General features: G+C 35.1%; 1 protein-coding gene across 1 annotated transcript in view; it reads left to right on the top strand.

Moving 5' to 3' along the window:
• The window catches only part of LOC145685947 (uncharacterized), a 74,297-nt gene extending 50,697 nt beyond the window's left edge, over window positions 1-23,600 (top strand). The window contains exons 9-11 of the mRNA XM_081758728.1: window positions 2,416-2,532; window positions 7,352-9,110; window positions 13,339-23,600. Coding sequence (XP_081614854.1) covers window positions 2,416-2,532; window positions 7,352-9,110; window positions 13,339-13,472 — 2,010 coding nt within the window. The 3' untranslated portion in view covers window positions 13,473-23,600. The remainder of the gene's footprint in view (window positions 1-2,415; window positions 2,533-7,351; window positions 9,111-13,338) is intronic.
• The last annotated feature ends 214 nt before the right edge of the window (window positions 23,601-23,814 follow it).

Raw genomic sequence — 23,814 nt, 5'->3', positions numbered from 1 at the left:
TCCTTTCGAAGTTACAGGCTGCCGAAAACATGAACTTTAAAGGTCCATAGCTCTAAAACTATGGGACCTACCGTAGTCGGGTAAAGACTTCACTCAAGAACTAGTATGTGCCCTAACCAAAAATACATGTTTCAGAATCCTAAGGTATTCAGGGAACAATTTTTGTAGAGGCAGGTTGACTACGAGCATATAATCTAAAGTACCAATAACCTCTATAAAAATTGTTGCGGAAGTGCCGCAGGATTCTGAAACGTGGATATTTGGATAGGGTAGATAATAGTTCCTAAGTGAAGTCTTCACCCGACTACGGTAAGTCCCATAGTTTCGGAGCTATGGACCTTTAAAGTTCATTTTCTCATGTTTTCGGCAGCCTGTAACTCCGAAAGGAAGCATTTGTGCACCCAGGTTGGTCTATACTTTTCGTCTTATCTTGATGTTAGGAATCACCTCCCAAACGTTGTCGGTGTTGTTTTGAAACACCCTGTATAAATATAACCTTTTTTTTTTTTAATTGTTAATGGTTTCTTCATCCCACAAGCAAAGGAATCTTTCGAAATGATGCCAAGCAAATGCAAGTAGACCACGTAAGGATGAGTAAATTTGTCCATTCTACTTTGGTATTTGTTTAGAAATGCATTTGTGGTACGAGTGTGAAATATTTCTTGAATGTGATTTTGACTTAATTAAATCTTAACTTGAGCAAATTTGTGTTTTTGTTTCAATAAATATGGGAATAAATTATATTAATTTTAAAATTAGAAAGTATGCCGAACAATAATTGTCATGTCAGAATTAGCAAGTTGGCAAGTGTGATGTGTTATGAAGGTATGAAGAAGAGTAGTTACAGGTTAACATTTTGATTAAGATTTCGTCGTGAAATATAGGACTTGTCTTTCTTAACCGCAAGTCCAACTGAATAGAAGATGGCAGTCCTGACCACCAAAAATTTTAGTAGTCAGATTTGAAATATATCAGTGTTTATTGCTTTCCATTAAATTAATTTTACAGTTCCTTAGTTAGGATTTCATTTATTTTTTAAAAATACAATATAGAAAAAATACTTGAAAACAACAGATAAATTGGAAATGTTGCTTTACTGCACTGATCAGTGCTAGAAATCCAATTAAGATTTGGGTAATCTAGTACAGTTCGTTTGTTGTACACTCGAGTGAGAAGTGAATACACCTGAGGCGTTCTGAGAAGTAAAAGCGAACCAAATGAAGACTTATTTCCTGAAAATGCACTCTGAATAATGAAAATAATTGGCCTCCATTGATATAAAAACTTTATTTTCTAAGAGAAAGAGGAACAACTTCTATAAACAATACAATAGGGACGAGAACTGTCTGCCACAGAGCAGTTTGGTATTACTGCTCAAACACCTTAAATGTAATTTCCGACCATTCAGGTTGCTCGTAATTTATGTTGAGTTCACCCTTACTGCGTATTTTACGCCTCATATTAAGACCAATTTTTGAAACTAAGACAGTAAGAGGTGTTTCATTATAGTTGTGTAACATAGCAACGAGAAAGTAAATATTGTGTTCATCCCGTTGATTTCGTAGAATCCTCGCACTCTTGAGCTTTCGGCTCTGCAGCGGCCTTGCAGACTGTAGTTAAATATAGGAGAAAGAAATATCAAGGAATAAAATAGAACGAACTCACTAGGGAAAGAGCAGTGCAAAGAAATGTAGTGCTTGCTGAGCCACAGTAATGGGTTTCATCGTGAAATAGGTGGCTACGCTGTAGGATTCCTAAGCTTGCAGTTGTACTCTGTTAGTTTTTTTTTTAATTTTTTAAATTTTTTTATCGTGCAGTGTATTTTTTTAAAATTAATAATTCTAATTTATTACTCGATATATTTGTGTTTGTGCTGAATGTTGGATGATTTATGAAAATAAACACATTTTCACATAAAATAAATAAGTTATCTTAAAGAATGCGAAAATGAAACATCCGGTTTCAGAGCTGTTGAAAGATTTGAATTAAGCACAGTATCACAGATGTAAGAGTTTTGTTTGAAGCCAAAATGGAACGTAGAAACTGGTTTTCGAGGGTGTTGTTTAGAGGCTCAACGTGATCAAAGATTGCTTAGTCAATAAACTGGAAACAGTTCGCTATGAAGTACATTGAATACTGATACAATTAAAAAAACATTAACACGCAGTTGTCAAATAAAGAAACCCACAGTCTGGATAATCTGTTTCATAGTGAACCATCCATAATTCGGTGAGCGGCATTTCAAACCATTAGAACTGAAACTATAAGGAATGACCCAAAGGAAGGTACTGTGAGGACTCTACTGCATATTCATATACTTAGAAGTACAGGAAACGATTTGCAAAATTCGAGACCATGCTCTTTATAACTGTTGAACTATTGTAAAAAACTGTCTTTCCTTTTTATCTTTTGCAGAGAGTGGATCTTCGTGAGAACATAATTCAAGTAGCCGGTCTGATGGCTCTTTCTTTGTCAATGAAAGTAAATAAAACTGTCACTCAGCTAGATTTGGATGATATCCCGAAAACCAAGGTAAGCACGTATAGCAAAGAGACAGCGACAACTTGGTATGAAAAGTTAAATTCGAGTGTTGTAAACAGCGTACGAATCTCAAAACTTATATCATATTTAAGAATTTTCGAATTGTTATTTCAAGATCACCAAAGCAATCGGAAATTTTCTGCAGAAATGAACCAATACGCGTAGTAATGAAACGACGTGAAATTATAAATAAATATTAGTACTTTCTATTGTGTAACTCAATTATTTTATATCTTTGATTAAAAAATGAAGCCTTATTCTCCTTTATGGATCGTTGAATGAAATGTTATTTGTATGGATTAGTTACTTATTTTTGAAATATGCTCAGTTAATAAAAACTTCAAAGTATTTGATGTACCATAAGAAAAATATTTTGGTATAGTAAGTAAAATACTATAAAGACTTCAAGGAGGTAAAGGGAAGATTTTGAATCATTCATTTCTTTTAAATGTTTGGACTAGTTTATTATTTTACGAAGTAGTGCAGTCGACATCTTTGCATTTTATGAAAAATATTTTCGACATTAAATTACTTGCTTTCTTATCTTTCTATCTTGTACACTAATGTACTTTCTGAAAGAAACAACAAAATAATGTGTTTGAATAAGTACAGAGTTGCGCGTATGATTTAAAAAGATCCGTCACCTATTTTTTTTTTTTTTTTTTTTTTCTCGATTGTGCAAGAGTTAATAATTACACAACAATATAAATGTCAAACATAAACATTGAACCACATTTTTTGCAACTTTGGGTTCCAGTGATAGAGTAATAAAGCACTAATCCCATCCGGCCGCGAATTTGTTGCGAAATCATGAGATGTTGGCTTTGTGGTAAATTCATGATTCGCCAGTTGTTCCATCATTATGTAGTTTCACGAGTATCGAAGTGGTTGGTTATTTTGCTGACGTCTGATGGCTTCGGGTTCGATTCAAGGTGTGAGTATATGTTTTTTTTTTAGTTTAAACTGTAGAACCACGTTTTATATAGCTTATATGCCGGACTGAAAAGAAAATTAAACTTCAATCAGTCAGTAATCATCGTTCAGTTTTCGCTTGACTTGCTTCTGTACTTAATCCGGAAAAGATCCTTTGTAGGCTAAGAACTTGTTTCGTTTTAGCTGCTAAGAAGAAAGAGCATTACTATGCTTTTAAGAAGCGTATAACATCCCAAGATCTATTTAATAATATGTGGTGTGTTTAGAAATAGTATGTGGAGGAAATTGAGGTGACACGAAATTTTGACGAGATATGCCGAATGAAGCAGTTGTATTTTGTATGTACACTTAATAATTGAAAAGAGTACTCACCGCTCAAGATGTAAACAATAATCTTCTTAAAAACTTATTAATTTTGTGTAGATAACGCATACTTTATCCACACTTTATGCATACACGCAGCTTTAATATATTAACATCTTTTGAAGTCAACCAGTATGAATCCAAGGAGCTGCGCAGGGAAGGAGAATTCTCCTGAAAGATTCAAAATTACACCCGAAATATTGTTACATTTCCTTCTTTTAATCTATAAGTAGTTCTTATGTGCATTACACCAAACAAAATAAACATTTCCTGTTTCGGTGGACAGAGTAGTATGTTTATGAGTTACGGACAGCAAATTTGTAGCTTTTTTTATGATCCGTAAGTTTTTTTTTTTTTTTTTTTTTTTTTTTTTTAGTAACAGATTGATTCATATAATATTTCAATGTGCTAATCTCGTTTTCCCCGTTCATAAACTTCCGAATTTGCACCATGAGGACAGGTATCGTACGTAAATTTGTTAACAGAAATTTGGGACCTTTTCAGGATCTAATTGTAATCGGGAAAAAATTGTAACTGGTAAGTAAATAAAATATATATAATTTCCCGCTTCCTAAGAGCAGTAGCTTTTTTCAATATATCACAAGCATATTCAGTAATATTTTTTATAGTAAACATGTCAAACTTTTTGCGATTTTTTCCTTCGAAAATTTGAATCGGTTCATTAGCATAGACATTTTAAACAGATCATAGAATATATATAATTCAGTTAACAGGATTTGTTTGGAGGAACGCGTTCTAGAAAAAATAAATAGAGAGTTATTTTTCTTCAAAATATTTCCATTGCAAGGACTATGAATCACCCCCGCCAAACAGATGGGAAGTAATTCCAAGAGTGTTACTTCATTGTTACGGTGTTTTTAGGATCATAATTTGTTCTTAAATGTATAGTTAACTCTTCCCCTCGTCTACTCAAATCTAGGAACTGACAAAGACCGAATATAGAAATGTTACGGATCATTTGTCTATCTTTCCTGTGGAGCGGTGAGTACTCTCCACTGTGAAACGTATTTGCGGTAAAATTCTTGTATTTGTACTGTTACAAAGTAATGAACACTTTGGATTACTTTTAAATGCATTTTCTTTCTCGTTTGTGTCAGATTATTTTCGTAAAAAATGTTATGTAAGCGTAGTGAAAAATAAAGACACCATAACACATTTTTGAATTATGGGGTCTTGGCAAAATAGGTAAGAGAAAAGGGAAATTTAAACAGCAGTGCCACGTACAAATACAAATGATCCGCCACTTTCTCACAATCCTAAATGTACCTGTTGAAACTATGATGGAAATATATGTACAAGATGAACCATTTATCTCGAATCGCTCTTGTTACTTTCAAATTAATAAATTAAAAAAAAAAAAAAAAAAAATGTACGACGCAAATATCCTTTAATATACTCTAGAATGCCACCAAATGAACAATGTTGCCAACCTAAGTTTTTTTTTAAATTGAATTACATTAGATTATTACATTTTTTAAATCTACATGTTAAACGAAAACTAACAATACCATAAGTATTATTCATTGTTAGAAACTATGAATGCTACAGTATCATAAACATCCAAATTTTGGAGGCCTCGTAATTTCGTAAGATACTTTGCATATCCATTGCCCTATCCGGCTCACTTGCGATAGTACTGTTGTATAGATTGTACTGTCCTTGGGTTTTAACACTGAATTGTATATGTGTGGAAACAATCATAACAATAAATAATTAAGCATAATCTTTAAAACGCTTCACCAGATACGATGGGGAAAAGTAGGAAAAAATTAAAAGAAACAGAAAAATCTGAAAAGCGTCCAGATGAGCGTTATAATTTCATTTTTCAATTCATTTTTTTTTTTCTATTTCATGCAAATTTTTCTCCTTCCTGCATTCCTACTGATATATCTGTCCAATTATTTTTTCTTTCTACACTAAAATCCCATCTTTATACAGCCTGATAACACAGTCTCGTGACCACTGTAATATATGTATAGGTACCTGAAGAAATTGCAACTTACGCGATTCGTACGTCATGGGAATATGTATCAAAAGCATGCACACTGTAATTTGAGAAGTTCATGTTACCATTCGGTACAAGTAAACGTATATCAATTGCCGTCAAAGTAGTCAAATTAATATCATTCTGTTTAAGCGTAATTTTCTGGTAGAAGCACATACAGGGTGTCCGAGAAGTCCTTCCCTGATTACAGAAATTGATAACTCAGGCTAGAAATAAGATAGAAATATGAAACTGGTGTTGAATTGTTTACAAACTATAAAAGTTTTGGTCACATCAGTACACTTCCACATGAGCACCCTTGGTAGCACGTAGCATATCTAGGCGATATTCAATTTCCATCCACACATTAGCCAACATCACTGGAGGGATCGATGCAAAGACTGTGGTTATTCGTTGCTGCAGGGTTTCAAGCTCTGGTACACGTGTTCGGTAGACCTCATCCTTGACATAACCCCATAAAAAGAAGTCTAATGGGGTTATGTCAGGAGAGCGTGGAGGCCAAGCTGTTGGTCCATCCCGACCAATCCATCGCCCAGGAAATGTCCTATCGAGATAGGCACGGACGTCCAAACCCCAATGAGGTGGTGCACCGTCTTGCTGAAAAACGACATCGGGGCGATACTGAAGCAGCTGAGGAACAGCATACACCGATTTCTTAGAACTTCTCAGAAAAGACTGCCGCACAGCCTCCACCGTGTCTGCTGAGATTCTTGGTCGACCAGACCTCGGAAGGTCAGCAACCGACCCTGTGTTCTTGAACTTCTCATACCAGGCTTTAATGCTCTTGACATCAGGTGGAGTCCTCCCAAATGTTGTCTGGAACTGTCTCTGCACCGTGGTTGGTGATCGTGTCTCATGGTACCACAGGACACACTGTGCCTTCTCCTGGTTAATTGGCATGGCTTCTTGGGCTTCTTACTTACGTACTACAAACCCAAAACAAAAAAAATTGAGACTTGGTAAAACAGAACAAACCTAACACAGACAAAAACTTTTATTGTTTGTAAACAATTCAACACCAGTTTCATATTTCTATCTTATTTCTAGCCTGAGTTATCAATTTCTGTAATCAGGGAAGGACTTCTCGGACACCCTGTATAAATGCGATTACACTTTTAAGTTGCAAAGCCATTCTTCATATAGCTTCGTAGCTGAAAAAAAAAAAAAAAAAAAAAAAACTTCCAAATTAAGAAAGCTCACCAAATAACCTCCCGTAACTGTGAAAGGATAGAAATCGAGTTTTAATGCAGATGGGTTTCATGGTTCACTAATTGAAATCGAGTGAGCATATTCCAGTCAAATATTTCGAGTCATTTTAAAAGAAATAAAAGTTCCTAATAAGAAAATCAAATAGTAAGGTATCGTCAATATATTAAGGAAAGAAATTCGGCATGATCGTTAAAGATGTAACTAACTAACTAAATAAAAAAAAAAAAAAAAATGCGTTAAGATTGTTGCATGAATGCTTTCTTTTTTGTTTCTATTCAGGAACCCCATGAAACACTGGAACAGTATAGTCGTTTGGTTAAAGAGATTAGAGAATATTGCCATCGGAATCGTGAGGCAGCTGAAAAGAAGATGGAAATCCCTGCATGGTGCTCCGTTACTTCCAGGAAAATTTCTCTAACCTGTGAAACACTACTTCGTAACGTTACGCTTGGTGAAGAGACAGCTACAGATGAGAACGGTAGTAAGAAGAACCTTCTTTCAGAACCACGTCGTCGCAGTGGACGGCTAAGAAGCCCTGCCCCGAGTCCAATACCAAGTCCTGTTTCCAGTCCTGTCCCAAGTCCTTCTAGAAGCCGATTCCAGGTTTCACGTGTTAATGAAAGCAGCTCGCAAGAGAACGTTCCTTCACTTTCCTCTTCCCCTACTAGATTTTTCCCCTCATCATCTTCACGTTTCAAAGTTACAATTGTTGAACCATCAAAAGATTCCTTGTCCCCATCCCCTTCATCGCCACCTCAGTCTGCGCCTGCTGTTGTGACGAGTACTCCCGGAAATATCACGGTTGGATTTACTTTTGACCAAGATAACATTGCAAGTGATACTACTCGAACTGTGAATTCGCAGTGTGATACTGTGCTGTCTAAAGTTAGTGAACTACATTTAACAGATGCAAGCAAGGAGAAGGTGTGTCTTTCGGATTCTGTTTGTGACGAAAGCAGTTCATCTGTTACGAAGTCTGATAAACCAATGTTACTTCCCGATATTTGTGACACTGGACCTCATGTCTGTTCTGCAGAAGCTGATGCGTTGACTACCAGTTGTGAAGAGGCAGTGGGACCGAAACCATCAGATCTTCAACTACCGAGTAATTGTGGGTCGAGAAAGTTGCAAAAGCCTGTCACTCTTAATTGCCAAGGAGATAATAGACTCCCATTGATAAACGCGGATAATAACGCAAGTGTAGATAGTATTCGTTTCTGCAATAGTTCCACAAGTATTAATAGCGATGATGTTCAAGATAAGCTGCTAAAGAATGAAACATGCGCAACATGCTCATCCAGTAGTATGGAAGCACATGGAAACATACGTGATACTAGTATTCAGCTAACTCCAGTTCCGAAGAAAGATCCAAGTCTTTCACCACACCTAGAAAAACTTCTGAGCTTGTTTTATAAACCGGAAACCCTACCTGCGGAAGAATCACCAAAGAACCTACCAACCTGTGGTCACTCAGTGAATACAAGATCTGATGAGAAACTTCAAGATCCAGCTTCTGCGACTGGTTTAAAGAAAGAACATAATTCCTGGAATCATTGTGTTGCTGCCAAAGAATTGCGTTGTTACAGTATCATTCCAGATATTTTAAACAATAATAATGATCTTCCTGGAGAAGCACGAGCTATTGATAGTAAGCCTCAATATGATGAACATGCGAGCCGTGTGACATCAGATACACCACATTGCTCTGGAGGTTCTGAGTGTTTGAGAAATCATAAGAAAATTAATGAAGAAGAACAATCTAATGCTGAGCTAAAACTTAAAGGTATAGATTTTACAATGACATGGCCAAGCTCAAGCACAGGTCCAAGATGTAATGCTGCTAGATTATTAGGAGGTGCCAAGGAATTTTCGTCTGAGTACAGAAGTTCTGATGCAGCCGCTGAACCTTCTTGCTCTGCAGCTGATGCACGAAGTCATCCATCTCATCTGGAAGTTCCGTGTCAAACGGATGTCGTGTCCGCTCTTGACCTCAAAAGTTCAGTTCCTCTTTCACCTGCTCAAGCAGTAGACATTACAGGTATGTAGAAATAAATTGAAATATTAAACCACTTAGTGCTTTAGATGTACTATTACTGGGCTACATTTTGGGCTAAAGTAATCACGGATCTGTTTGAATTAAACTTCGCTCTTGAAAGTCACAAATAATAGCGAAACGAGCTATGTGTTAACAATATATTACCAAACTAAAGCTTGTTAAGTTCTTTTATTTGTCTTCTTATTTTTTTCATGTAATACCGTATAAATACATAAAAGTATTACTTCAAATTTATGGTCAAAACTATAATTTTAACACAGTACGTTAACTCAACCATATTTCTTCCACTATTTTGAAATCTGTAATTGTATATTTATTTCATAAAGAGTACTTTTCAGGCGATAATTCCAAGGTGTTGATTCAGTGCCTGTAAACTAAAGTATCCAGCAAAAACTCAGTGAAAGAAAAAGTGACAGACTGATCATAGAGTTGAACTCTGGTCTCCGGTATACCGTGCCGGTTAACTAACCACTGTGCTGACTAATCTGTTCCCTGAATACTCCAATCTTGAGATAATTTCAGATTACGTGGACTGGACCACAATTCCTGATATTGTACATGGAGAATCAAATTTTCCGTATTCCATATTATCAAATGAATAAGAATATTATGTAGCGAAGAATATTCAAAGAATTTTTTTGAAAATAGAGCTTTGAGTTTTCATTCTATTCACACTTACAGAGAATGTAGTGAGGAGAAAGTTAGTTGATTCCTCGCATTTTCTCATATATAAAGTACCATTTCCGAGATAGTCTAAATCGTAACACTTACTGGTGAAGTAATTGTTGACAAGCTATAAAAAATTTTTAAACTTTGTAGTAATGTGTGTCCAGTATACCAAGAAATACCTTTTTTTATTAAAAATAGTTTCTTACTAGTATTGAAAATAGAAGAAAACAACGTGTTCTCCGGAGTGTATCCGTAGAATAGCTTTAATCTTACAGGAAGTACTTAAAGTCCTGCAGGAAACTAAAACACAGTAGCGTTGTAACTGTTACGTTTATGAATACAAAAGTTAATTCTGTTCTACCCACAATACTCAATGACGCTTGTACTTGTGATCACGTGACTCGAGATGACATCCATACAGGAAAAGGTACAATGTAGTGCGTACTATGATTTGCAGAGTTAAAATCTTGCATTTCGATGCGGAGAAAGTTCGGAATAACGTATAGGAAACCACCCCAGCAGAGACAAGTGTCATGAGATGGTATAGCAAGTTCAAGACTACGGAAATCTTGACATACAGTAGAAATCCAGGAGCGAGTGACGATGTAATTCAAACAGTGCAAGGGAGCGTGGAACGGAATATAATGAAATCGCTTAGATAAAGATCCTTGAAACTAGAAAGGACCCCTCTCAAAGCTTATGGAAATCCGGTTTCCGTTAAATTGGCTGGTATTGCAGTCTGTTGTGTATTTTGGTCCCCTGATGAAAAGTCTCAATGGGCATGAATCCCTAAAACCCCGCGTTTTTGATACATGGAACATTGAAAAATCTAAACATAAAATACATAAATGTTTTTTGTCCCTCTAGATCCGACTATGTCATTTTCTTGACATCAGAAGGGAATTTTAAGGACATTGCAGGGTTATCTCAAGTTCAAACTTGAAAAACCGTTGCAAAATCTGAAAAAATCATAGATAAGTTTTGGTTTTTAAGGTAGCTGATTCCGAATCCGAGGTCAGTGTTAATCGAATTTACCAGTAATATTGTTCATTTAGTTTTCCAGACAGTCATTTGCAGTGTCGTCTTCTCCAATAAAGATTTGTTCTGTATCTCACATCCCATCATTCTTGAACTTCAACCTCCAGTATTTTACCTTCATTTCCATCGTTCACATTACGATTACCAGCATCTTGTATGTATTTCAGTAGAGGTCGACTACGGTATTTGATTTGGTGTTGATGTCGAGCCTATCATAAAACCATAGGACACTGCAGCTGCGGATACAGGGGAAGGTGTGATCGGGGCGATTGTCCCCCAGAAGAGGAAACTTTCTTATTTTATATATAAATAAAACCCATCCTAGAGTTTGGAGCCTTTTAAAGTAGCTCCAAGTAGTAGTATTACAAAGCCCCCTCCCCAGAAATCCGTCCTGGATCCGCCCCTGGGACACTGGCTACATGTGCACAACAACCTAATGTCCTAGCCCCGGACTTAAAAGTGTAATAATACTCTGATATCGGACCATTCACTTCCATGGCCGGTAATTCATCATCATTCACTGCAAACTGAATCCAAAGCTGATACAAAGTAGCGTTTCTAAATCTTGGAAAGATGATAAAACGTAAAAATCCTGGCTCAAGCCTATTTCTCTCTGAAAAGTATCAGTACTTTCATGCTCTAAATAAAGTTTGTTTCTCAGCTACCCTAAAATCCTATCTATGAGGTTTTTTTTAGATTTTTTTAACGTTTTTTTTAGTTTGACCTTGAAATGACCCTGCAATGATCTTGAAATTGCCTTGTTGTGTCAAGAAAATGACATAGTCGGATCCAGCGACTCAAAAAACATTTATGTAATTTATGTCCAGATTTTTGCAATTTTCCCTCTCGATTTGACCTTCAAATGACCTTGAACCTGACGAGATGGAGATTAACTGACCTCGGATTCAGAATCAGCGACCCCAAAAACCCAATAATTTAATTGATACAACTTGTCCCTTATGACAGTTGCTTTCCTCTGTTTTTTCCCCCTCCTGCACGTGGTCATAACAATCAGCCAAGAAGGACCGTTTCTATGGCAACAGCACGTTCAGCCAATTATAGTTGCTCATTTCTCTCGCTCTGCAGTGGTAAACATTTCACCCTCTCCGACGTTGCCAGTTTGAATATAAACAAACACACATTGTTTTAATCGAATGTCAACTTGAGTAGTGGGTCTGGTGATTATTGAAAACATTCCTTTTTGTGTCATTTAGCATTCTAGATTTAGTAAATGTTAATATGGAACAAGAAACAATTTACTTGTTCTACTCATGTAGTTTCAATATTCGATGCAAAGCTGGCAACGCAGCATTGAGCATCACGTGCGCGCAGCAAGCTCTCACAAGGGACAAGTAGTATCAATTGCACTTTAGTATACCCTAGTGAGACTCTTCCATACTTCATAAATAAAATGTAGACCTAATTATTATTTTCAGTTTACGAGGGAGCGTATACCTTTAAATAACGATAATAATCAGCGGATATCTCAAAAACGCGGGGTTTTAGGGATTCGTGCCCATTGAGACTTTTCATCAGGGGACCAAAATAAACAACATACTACAATACCAGCCAATTTAACGGAAACCGAATTTCCATAAGCTCTGAGCGGGGTCTTTTTAAGGTCAACAGTACACAAGATCGTACGCAAGAAGGTGAAAGACCAACCCTACAAGCTAAAATTTGTACCGCATTTGACAGACGAAGACTAGTGAAATTTTACCCCTTTACAAGGTAATAGTGTCCTATCCCGGAATCTGTTCCCAGAGGAGGCCATGTTTTATGTTTTGGAAAAGTTAACAGGTGTAACTACTGAGATTGAAAAGCCATGTGAGTTCGAACTGCATACATGGGGTAATCCTAAAATCAATGTGTGATGCTCAGGTTCAATGAACCATATTCGTCTTTTTTAAGGAAGACAATAAATGACGACACCTATCTGAATATTTTAAGACGCTCCTTGTGCCAGAACTTAAGAGGTTAGGCAACCAAGATGGGGCATCGCCACATTTTGCCTTTGAGATTCAGTAATTTCTTAACAAACAATTTTGGAAGAGATGGGTTTTCCGAAGAAGACCCACATCTTGAACTGCGAAATCACCAGACTTGACACCTTATGATTGCTGGATATGAGATGTATAAAGACCGAGGTGTGTGCACCAGCTAATCTGGACTACCCGTCACTACACAATTCTCAGCTTCAGAGAGAGAAAAATACTGTAAAGAAGGAGTGTTCGGACGTAAATGTCCACAATTGGTAGTTTGGCAATAAAACTTATAAAAAAAAAAAAAAAATTTAGTTTCCTGCCGAACTATATGGACTCCCTGTAGAATTATGAAATGTTGCCTTGAAACAAGCCGAAATAAATTAGCCAATGAGAAAAAGTAGTAACTTCTTAAATTAACCAGAATAAATTAGAAAAATCTCAGTCAGTCTAAGTTGTTCTTAAAGTTTTTCTTTCTTTCTTTGAATATTTCATTAATTCACTTGTTTGTCTGTATCTAGTTAATATCAGCAAGGTGTCTTGTACAGAACCTCCTGCAGATCGGACGAAAGCGAAAGAGGCGGAAGGACGAAATCTAATTTTTCCTGCTGATTCTTCTTCAGGGAACAGTGACGTAGTTCTAGCGGACTTTTGAGATATGAGAGTTAATGTTGTGTACAAAAGTCAATTACTTAATTGGTAGAGACGCTGTGTTTATTGTCTTTATTCTATACTATTATTTCAGTATTTATTTTAGATTTTTTTTTTTAATGCGCGAGTATGAATTGAGAGCTATATATTTTAGGAAGGAAAGGTATTGTTTATTTTTTTAACTCAATACCTTGAAACATTGAGATCGTTGTGATTTTTCGTGTGATCAGCATGATATGCCTGAGTATGTATGTATGGAGTGATTGTCAATCAAATCTCTTTATTGTTTTCTTCTTTTGTGAAAAAATAGAGAAGAAATGGTGTATGTTAAATGTAAAAGTAGAAAATACTATCATTTCGTATTATCGATATATCACGATGTCATGTTTGATACATTATTAATTACCGTTTTCATATAATCGTATAGTGAAGGAGAATCGTTAATAGTCTGATGCTCGCTTTATGCAGTTTGCTTCACGTAGACAAAAGGAAATATAGAAAATTAGACTGGATGAAGATTGTTTGAATACGCTTATTGTTAAACATATTTAATGATCGAAAAAAAACAAGGGCTCAAGATGTAGGTACTTCGTGTACTTGAGATTTTTTTTTTTTTTTTTTTTTTTTTTTATGTTTTGAATACGATGAGTAACATAATGAGGTTCAGTACTAAAAGAAAGATCATAAAGGTAATATTTGAATAATACTTTGCTGGATGCATAATAGCTAGTACTTACATTATAACACATGTGAACCAGTGCAAAGTCCATGTGCACTTTTATCTTTCGTTTTAATCTCTAATGTATTACTTATTATGATCATGTGTGCTATCTAATGATGGGAGTCCATTATCTTGTATCCATAGAGCCTCTTCATAAGGCGTCCAACTAATTCTGTTTATTTAATTTGGTAAAAGTTTCACATTGTTCATACTAATCTTTGTCTGAATTCGCCTTCTTACCCAGGCCGTAACCAAAGAGAAGGTATGTAGTAATGTATAAAAGATTTAATTGGAGCTGCATAATGGAATAAGATTTTGAGGGTAGAGGACGAAATAATGACGTTTTGTTACCGTATTTTTTTATGTGTAATGTGAATTCTGTATTTTTTATCAGCCGACGAAGCCATTATGTTTTTTACTTGAGGGATAAAAAATTATTGAAGCCTTTTTCTGTGAATACTAATTATTGTTCTGTTGTTACAAAAGTATGTATTTGTTTGGAGACTTTTCGAAGAAATCTTTCATCAGTGGTATGATTTTCTCTTCTTCTATTATTGACATGAGTTTATGGCTGTCGAACTTGGTTATGAAAGTTTGTATATTGTATTTGCAAAGAATTATTTTTAAAGTTTATAAAGCATAAATGATATGATAATTGTAAATTAACGCAAACTTAATATTCTCCTCCCGACTCTAAAACTGCAGAATTTCTTTTAACGGAAATAATAGTTTTATTAAGTCCCAATTTTGTGTGCTCTGCGCCGAATACGTTTAAATTTGCAGAGCGAAATTCAATATACTCTGTTATCACTCGCCAGTTCGGATTTTTTAACTGATAAAAATAAGACTTGTTATTCAATCTCAGTAGTGTATTATAGAAAGTGAAAATACCTATTTTCTTTACAGAAAAGTCAGTTTTCTCGTTTTGCTTTTTCTAGTCCTGTTATTTTAGATGGTAAAATTAGGTTTGAATCATGCTTTATTTGTTGATTCGTGGTTTTATATTAGCTTTAATTCGTTAATTTCCCTTTTTTGAAGTGAACAACTGAAGTTTTCGTTGAGAGACATTAGTGAACTTTCACCTCTGGTGCATGAGGTCCTTGGTTCGATCCTAGCTCGCGCCAAATGAGCTTTGTGGTGGACAAACACCGTGTTCGTGGGTTTTCTCGGGATTCTTCCGTTTCCTCCCACTTTCTTTATTTCACTATTTCATTCATTTCTCACCATCGCCGTCTCCTTTAGCCTAGCGGGCATAACCACAGGACATAAAACTTAAAAGATTTCATTTCACTTTTTTCTTGATAAATATTTAGTGTTCAATAGCTTTGTTCTTTGCGAATTACCTAAACATAACATTAAATAATAAAACATTTTTTTTTTTTTGTTATGCATGAAGTCAGTCCAGGTGTATTAGATATCAAAGAGTTTAATAGAATATATGCGCAGCATTCTGTGCCAACACCACATTTGAAATGCTTCCAGCTTGGATATTTCAGCTTTTTCTCAATGCCCACGTCTCTGATCCGTAAAGTACCACACTCCATACAAGGTTCTTAATAAATCGTTTACGAACATCCAGTGACACATTTCTTGATGTTAGCACCTCGTTTCCTATTGAGTACTTGTTTAGTCTATTCTTGAACTTATGTCTTTTTCACTTCTTCCGTCGGAGGATACTAGACTTCGTAAATAGGGAACGTCTTAACTTCTTCGATTTTCTCTCCCTCGAGTCTTCCTTTGTCTACTGGTCTTGTCCATGTGTATCTTCTTCGTAGTGGTTGTTCGAAGAGAGTATTTGTTAGTCAAATTATGACTTTTGCAGAACTCAACTAGTCATGTATCTCTCACATGCCTTTCTCCTAGGAATTCCCAGTTACTTTCTCTTCTTTGCCTTCGCCGACTACTGCGTTCCAGTCATCCATGATGATTAATTTGTCCTGGTCTTGAATTTCTTTCTCATCTGTGTAGCTTAGTGTTGGCGTATATACTTGGATTATCGTCATATTCGTTCGGTTCTGTTGCTATCTTCGAACATTACTATTCAGAACAAAACCGATTCCTGCTGTATCGTTTACAGCTCCTGAATAAATCTTTTTGAAGTCCCCGCTCCACATGTCTCCTCCATCAGGCCACCTAACTTCGATGATGCCCAAGATATCTATCTTCTTGCGTTCCATTTCTTTCTTCAAGTTTTCCACACTGTAACAGCGATCGCACACTCCAGGTTCCTATCCTGCAGGAGTTTCGTTTGATGACGACCGAGGAGACCTTGCTTTGTTTCCTCCACTGTCGGAGACGGCCTTCTGCGAAACAGTAGTGTCGTACTCCCTAATATTGCATTTTCTTATTTTTCTTCCCATGTTATTTTCTAGGGACTGACAAAGGTGGTGGTGCCCCAAGTTCTTCCACCTACTAATAGCAATGAGCAAATATTGAATTCTTGATTTTGCAGTTTGCATTTAAAATAATACAAAAGAAAACAGCTTTTTGCCTTTTACTACTGAAAATAGCCTGAGGTCCCTTATTGAAATATTTCCTTAATGAAACTTTGGGAGAATATACCATTTTACATTATAATCACATCTTTGTGTGCATAACTTGTGGATGGTTTTTGGTAGTCAATGGCGGTCTCCTGCGTGGCATTTCCAGCCTCACCAACAGTCTCTTCTTTTTAGCTGGAGGTGGATTTCTATTGCGGTCGCCCTCCTACTGTCCTGTTCTTCCCTGGGTTGACTCCTTGTTTGCTTCTGGTTCCTTTCCTCATCGGATTCCAAGAATACGTTCAACTCTGAGAGAATCCTTGACATGCTGTCTTGCAGATTTCTCGCACTCGAGCTCGTCTTCCTGAGACGTCTGTTGATTCTCATATGCCCTGACTCTACTGAACGTTTACGTAGTGCTTCAGTTACATGGATCTGTCGCTTCACAATCTTGTTCTTTCTTCTATATGCTGCATTTTCTATCTCAGCGCGATTTGTCTGGCGCACTTCGACAAGGTAATTTCCTTTCAACATGCTGAGTTTGATCCTTAAAAGAGCATTCTCATGTTTGGTTCTTTCTGCGAGTTGGTGGAAATTGTCCAGTTCATCAGTCAGATTTCCGCGTGTGCTGTTTTCTGCAAGATAACAATGGAATGGATCGTCGAGTTGAAATTCCGGGTAGATAAGTTGTCTTACATCAGGAAGTGTATTTAGGTCAGGGAAAAGGGAATGATTTGGATTTGAGATTGATTGATTTTGAGTTTCACGTCCCGTTCAGTAGCGAGGCTATATGAGACGTGAACCTTCTGATTAACGTGGAATCTGAACCACATGAGCTCCCGCCGGGAATCGAACCCGGGTCTCCCGCGCCAAAGGCGCGTACGCTAACCGCTTAGCCACGAAGGAGCTCTGGACTTGAGTTTGAGTTGGGACTTAGTGTTACATTGGGGTGGAATTGGAAGGTTGAGAGGAATCACGCTTTGTTCCTCCTTCTGATATCGTATGTTTGGAAGAGCCTTCCACGTTCAGGATTGATGGTGGATCTCACTCCTATTTCCTCTCATTGTACTATTCGTAGACTGCACAAACTATCGTCGAATAAACGAGACAGCTTGAGCTTCCGTGACATCCTGAATGTGTGAGAAATAATAAACATCAAAATGACGTTGTGAATTATCACATCAAAATCGTATATGTTCACTTTCTGCTGCCAGGCATATTTTTGAGGAGTTTTGCCCGGAGTTTTCCAACGCTTATTATTATGAGAAATTAACATTAGAGATAAATTAAATATGCGAATACACTGTTCGAAGAACTCGCTTTATTTTTATGTCTTTCACTTTCACTGTTTCTTGAGCGCACACAATTTTTTTGCTTACTTGCACACAAAACAGTTATGCTTTATTAAGTCATAACTACTCCTTGAATATTGGTTCATTTCTTTTACATTACTTATATATCTTCGTATAAATAACTGGTTTTGAACTCGACTCCCCGCGCACTTTTCTCAGGTATTTCAGTTAGATTGTTTCACATTGATAAAACACTCGCGATTCACTACATGTACAAAATACTCTGCTTCAAAGAAAGTTTAAGACGCAATGCAGGTATTTTCTCTAAACCTCTTCCTTCACCAAGAGTCGGGGAGTCGGGGGTACCGTTTCTGACATAGTGGTATATTACTAGGTCTACCCTGACGCTCCTCCTCTCCCCCTCTCTTTAGAAGTTGTAAAGTGAGAAGGAACAGAAACATCCAAGATACCGCACACTCAGCTTTCAACTTATTTTCATAGCACATGAAAATAGTAGAAGTGGAGAAACATATTTATTGATGATAGTTAAAACTGTAGTGAAAATTAAAGTCTGCTAATAATTTATGTTCTTCAGGAAATTACGCATTTATATGCTTACATACAAAATTTATGCTTTAAGCATTGTATTTCGTTGTTTTTAATGGAGTTTTGTAGTATTTGTAAAATGTGCAACAGATTTGCCTTGAATAAAATCAAATTTGAATATGGTGTTTCCAAAGGAAAAAAAAAGGTGTAATTGTAGAATATTTATTATGAATGAAAAAGTTGCAGGATTTTGTGGTCTAGAGCCAAAATCAATAATATATAAGTGGAAATAAGTTTAAGTTTATAACAGTTTGATTATTATTATGGCTTTATTCATTTTGATTTGTCTGACCCAGTGCATGTCAAAAGTGCTTAGATGTCATTTTGCATAATAGCAGTCTCTGCCAGTTAAGTTAATGTGGTTTCTTGCTCTAGCTTTCGGTTGAGGGGGGGAAAATATGTACAGTGTAGATTATGAAATATACTTTGAGAAAACTTCATGAATTATTGAAGCATAATATATGTATTTTTTACGACTGTAAATCTGAAAATATAAAAGAGTCGTGAAGACACATGCATAAACATATTCATTCATACACATATACATACTTATACTTCATATTTAAATGTTGTATATAATGTTACATAGGAATTGGATCTTACAATATTGTGTACAGACTAGATGCTTAGCCAGTATATTATGTAAAATTAAAAGAAATTATGTGTGGTACCTGTTTACCTAGTCTGTTCGAAATGTTAGACATAAGCAACATTGACCAAGCTGTATGGCTTGTAAAAACACAAAGTTTAAAACACGCATCGATACAGAGATTGTGATTTTTTTTTCCCAGTCACTGCGCATACACGCAGTTTACTCATTTTGTAATTATGTTTAAAGCTTTGAAAGCTTTGTAGAAAATTCTTATTTTTTTGGCTAGCAAGTATATAAAATAAGCATAATATTGATACTATTTACCTATAGATATATTATTTTGTAGGTTTTATTTTTAAGTATGCACATTATTTGAAACTATATGTTGTATATTATTTTCCATGTTCATGTGTGGCATATGTGTTCATTTTTTCGTCTTTGTAAGAACGCTTTTTTATTATTATTATGTTATTTACAATGTATACTTTTAGTCGGCCTTTTACAGTATTATTGTTTGTTCGCGAATTTAGTATAGATGTATAATTCGAGTTTGCAATAAAATAATATTGACTTGCCAGTCGAAATATGAAAATATAATTATTGCTATGGATGAATACTGTTATTATAGTTGAATTTACATTATTAACCGGCATTTTTGCTTTGATTTCCATTATTCTTGTGAATACTTCGAGATTCCTTTTTGCCTAAAATGCTATTTTTTAATAGGAGTCTTCCTTGGGTGTTAGGTTATTATTTCTCTTTCATGCCATAGGTGTAATATATAATAAGGGTAACAAATATTTACTTTTTACGAGGTTAATGTTTTAGGGAGGGTGACACGTTAATATTTTTGATTTGGGAAGATGAAATTAGACTGAAGTTTTCCATGCGTTACCCACAGTCATTATACCCTAAATATTGAAATCGTGTTTTTTAAATGAAGGTTAGGAACCATTTCTCACTCGTCTGTCAATTGATTTGTAAGGATGAAAGCTTCGTGTTTCAATGACCTTAACCACCAAATTATTATTTCGTCTGTCAATTGGTTTGTAAGGATGAAAGCTTCGTGTTTCAATGACCTTAACCACCAAATTATTATTTTTTTTTTAAATTTAATTTTGAGTGTTTCTTATATATATGGCCAAAAATTAACCAATCTCTTTGGTAATTTTGGAATCCACATTAAAATTGTGCCGCATATTGTAGCCTATCTTGTACAAATTTGATATATCCATAAAAACTTTGGATTTAGGCACCATTTGTACGATAACAACCCAAGATCGAAACTAGTATTGCACCTAATGCGTTTAATGTGACCGACTCTAAAATTAACTAGAATCTTAAGAGTAGTTTTATAATATGGGGTTTTGTAGCCATAGCCTGAACAAGATATTACTTTGATTGAGTTGAAAGGAGAGAAACTTGTACTTTAATCGTAGATTGAAATCTACATCATGCGTGCACGGTGCGGCAATTAGAAAATGGAACTAAGTCTATAAAAAATAAATGAATAATAGTCAACTTACCTCGGTTTATTCAGATGAGAGATGATATTTCAGTTTGAGATGGTTTTCTAGTAAAGAACTCCCTTCTATTAAAGATGAGAATGCTGAAAGTGTCGAAGCTGTTTAGGAAATTGTTGACAGTACACTGTAAGTAAGGTTACCTGATCTTACGTTTTTCTGGCACTTTTTAGTATTTCAAATTCTGTATGAATATCACATATCGCTACAGATCTTCCCCTTTCTTTCAAAAAAAAAAAAAAAAAAAAAAAATGACAACCCTGCAGGACGCGATAAGTGGAAAGGTTAACTAATTTTGTGCTCGTTTTAGTTGGTTTTCATTATTCATATTTAATAATCTGTATTGTAGCAGGTATCCTACCAGTTAATAAAAGTGTTCTTCTTTTTAATAATTTTAAAATAATCTAATAAATTAGAATTGAGATTCTGACTTTGTCTAGAGCATTACTTTGTTTCTACGTTAAAAAAGCTAAATGGAAATTGATGCAACATGTCCTAAACTACTGACGGAAGAACGTGTAGGAGTCAGATGTGTTGAACAATATACGTTGAATAAATGTTAGTAACAAAGAAGTTACAAATAAAATAAAGTTCGTCACTAAATCGTTAATTTTCTCTCCTATATTGCCCGTATGTTTATATAGTTAACATATGCGCCTTCGGCGTAGATCAGGGTTCGATTCCCGGTGAGAATTCATGTGACTCAATCCCACGTTAAGCTGTAGGTCTACGTTTCATACAGGCTTTCTATTGAAAAGAAACATTAAATTCCAAATCAACCAATTAATTCACTTCTCGTATACTTCGATCTTTAACTCCAATAAGCAAACATTATAATAATGTTTTAAACTATATTGAGTATGTTCCTATTGTCTGTATGTATTATGGAACGAAAATTATAATTAGTAAGTAGCTTTTGATGTTGAACAATCCTCGTCATTGAAAGTACAAGAGGGTGAATTACCTCATGTGATAAAACCGGCATATCAGTAAATATGTATATGATCTTGAAGAGGTAACAACTCGTTGTCGGTCTGAGCAAACTTCCATTTCTTTCAGCAGAGTTAAAAATGGAGGGTTTAATGAGGTATGCTTGGTTGTTTTGAGAGTCGGTTCGGTGGTTAATTGGAGAAGTTTTTATGATTTGGGTGCAAGAAATCCAAATATACTTATAGCTAAATTAATCTATTATTAAATAATCAAATATATATATATTAGATGTGTGATACCAAAGTTTGGTTTTCGTACTAGTTCTTCATAAACAGGGTAATTATTGGTATATGAGGAAGGATCCTATGGTTGTACTGCAATACTATTTCTCTAGAACAGTCAGGATGATGGTGGCGAGTATGTATCTAACATCCACCATCTAATTACATGTTTTTCAAGTGACGGTGATCGTGAATTACAATATGAGTAAATCTGTTCCTTCCATGTACCTAAAAAAAAGAAGTATACTTATCTCGTCCAGTCTGTATCCAATTTGTTAATTTCTTTTATTCCGTTCGAGACGATAGCTAAGAAAAACGAGCCTTTTCTTTTCAAAAAATACCAGTGTGCATTATTTTGAAAATCGTTGGTTGTATAATTGTTACTAGTATTTGTTTTAGTTAATGAATTATTAAGAACGTGTTTAAGACATAAATGGGGTATATATGTATAGAACGGAAGTTACACAGGGCAATTACAGCATAATCTTTGTATTGATGCATTGTTTCTTTATTATGTTAAGGCATAGTTATATTCTAGGCATAATACATAATGTTTATTATTGATGTCCTAAATGAAGAATGTGAGCAGATTATATAAGTATTAATGACTGTTGGGTATATATACATAAATATAATTCAGATTGTATGTTATTTACTATTGATGTTGTTGGATTATTAAAAATTTATTTAATTATAGAGAACTATATTTTATCTTCAATTTATTGGGAATATTCTTATGGAATGGAAAGTATTTTGTAGTAGTTTGCATGATAAGCATAAGTTTGATACATCTCTGGTTTTGTGAGGGCTATAAATACTGTTATCTCTTATTTAAGAGAGTGGAAGAGCTCATATAATTTCAATGTATGAATTTCAAAGTGACATGACAGTTGTGTGATACGAACAGAGGTCTATTTTCACAGTTGTCCCCTCACATCACATGTGTGAAAATATTAACTCAGGGTGCCTCTAAGAGTGCTAATTTGTTACTGTGTGTTGTATATTTGTGTACATATATATATTTCTGTAAATTCGTTGTAAAATATATACATATATAAGAAATATCAGTGATTCTTAAGGATAACTGGATTTAACTGTGTGTTAACTTGGAGATTCTCTCTCAAACTAAATGTAAAGCGAATATTTTTCATGCGAAAAAACTAGTGTACAGTTGATGAACTACACGTGCGATACTGTGGGTGAAAATGAGGAAAGTATTATATATATTTTTCTATGTTGAAATAATCCCTTTAACTTGTTAAACATATAAATACATATATATATATGAAACAAGGTAAATTTTACATTATTGCGAATTGATTTTTCTTCACGTACTTGGAGTTAATTGTCTTCGTCTGTTTCTGAATAAAAAATCCATAGCAAATGGTTTCAAGTACTCCAAGATCAGTTTGGAGCAAAGACCATTTTAAAATACTCTAGTGAATTGAAAGGTGCAAAGAGTATGCCACAGTATTAAATTCTGTGTACTTCATGTAATATCATAATACATCTAACATTTAAAATCTCTGTACTGGAGGCATTTTTGTGCCTTTTTTTAAATTAAAAAAAAATAGTAATAAAAATGGTGTAATGGCAGCCATTGTGTGTAAGTAAACTAAATTGTTTCAACAGTTAGCATAATCATATTTGCACTGTCATAATTTGAAAATGTGTAACTGAAATCAAGTAAATAGTACTTAAATATTATGCAAGTGTTTTCTTGTGAACCGTACTAACATTTCTTCCTTTTAATAGTTAACACATCCGATTTCTGAACAATCTCAATCTGATGGCTGAAAGAAGTCAAGCGAATTCGAACCATATCTAGTAGCTTCAATGTAGCGTGCAATTCTGTTGATAACTAAGTACGAAAAAGTATCGGAATGTTTTAATTATCACTACTAATAGAGACAGTATTGAG

The sequence above is a fragment of the Thermobia domestica genome, chromosome 5 (assembly GCF_964235325.1).
Source record: "Thermobia domestica chromosome 5, izTheDome1.hap1.1, whole genome shotgun sequence".
NCBI classification, from domain to species: Eukaryota; Metazoa; Arthropoda; class Insecta; order Zygentoma; family Lepismatidae; genus Thermobia; species Thermobia domestica.
This window is presented reverse-complemented; position numbering and strand designations above follow the sequence as displayed.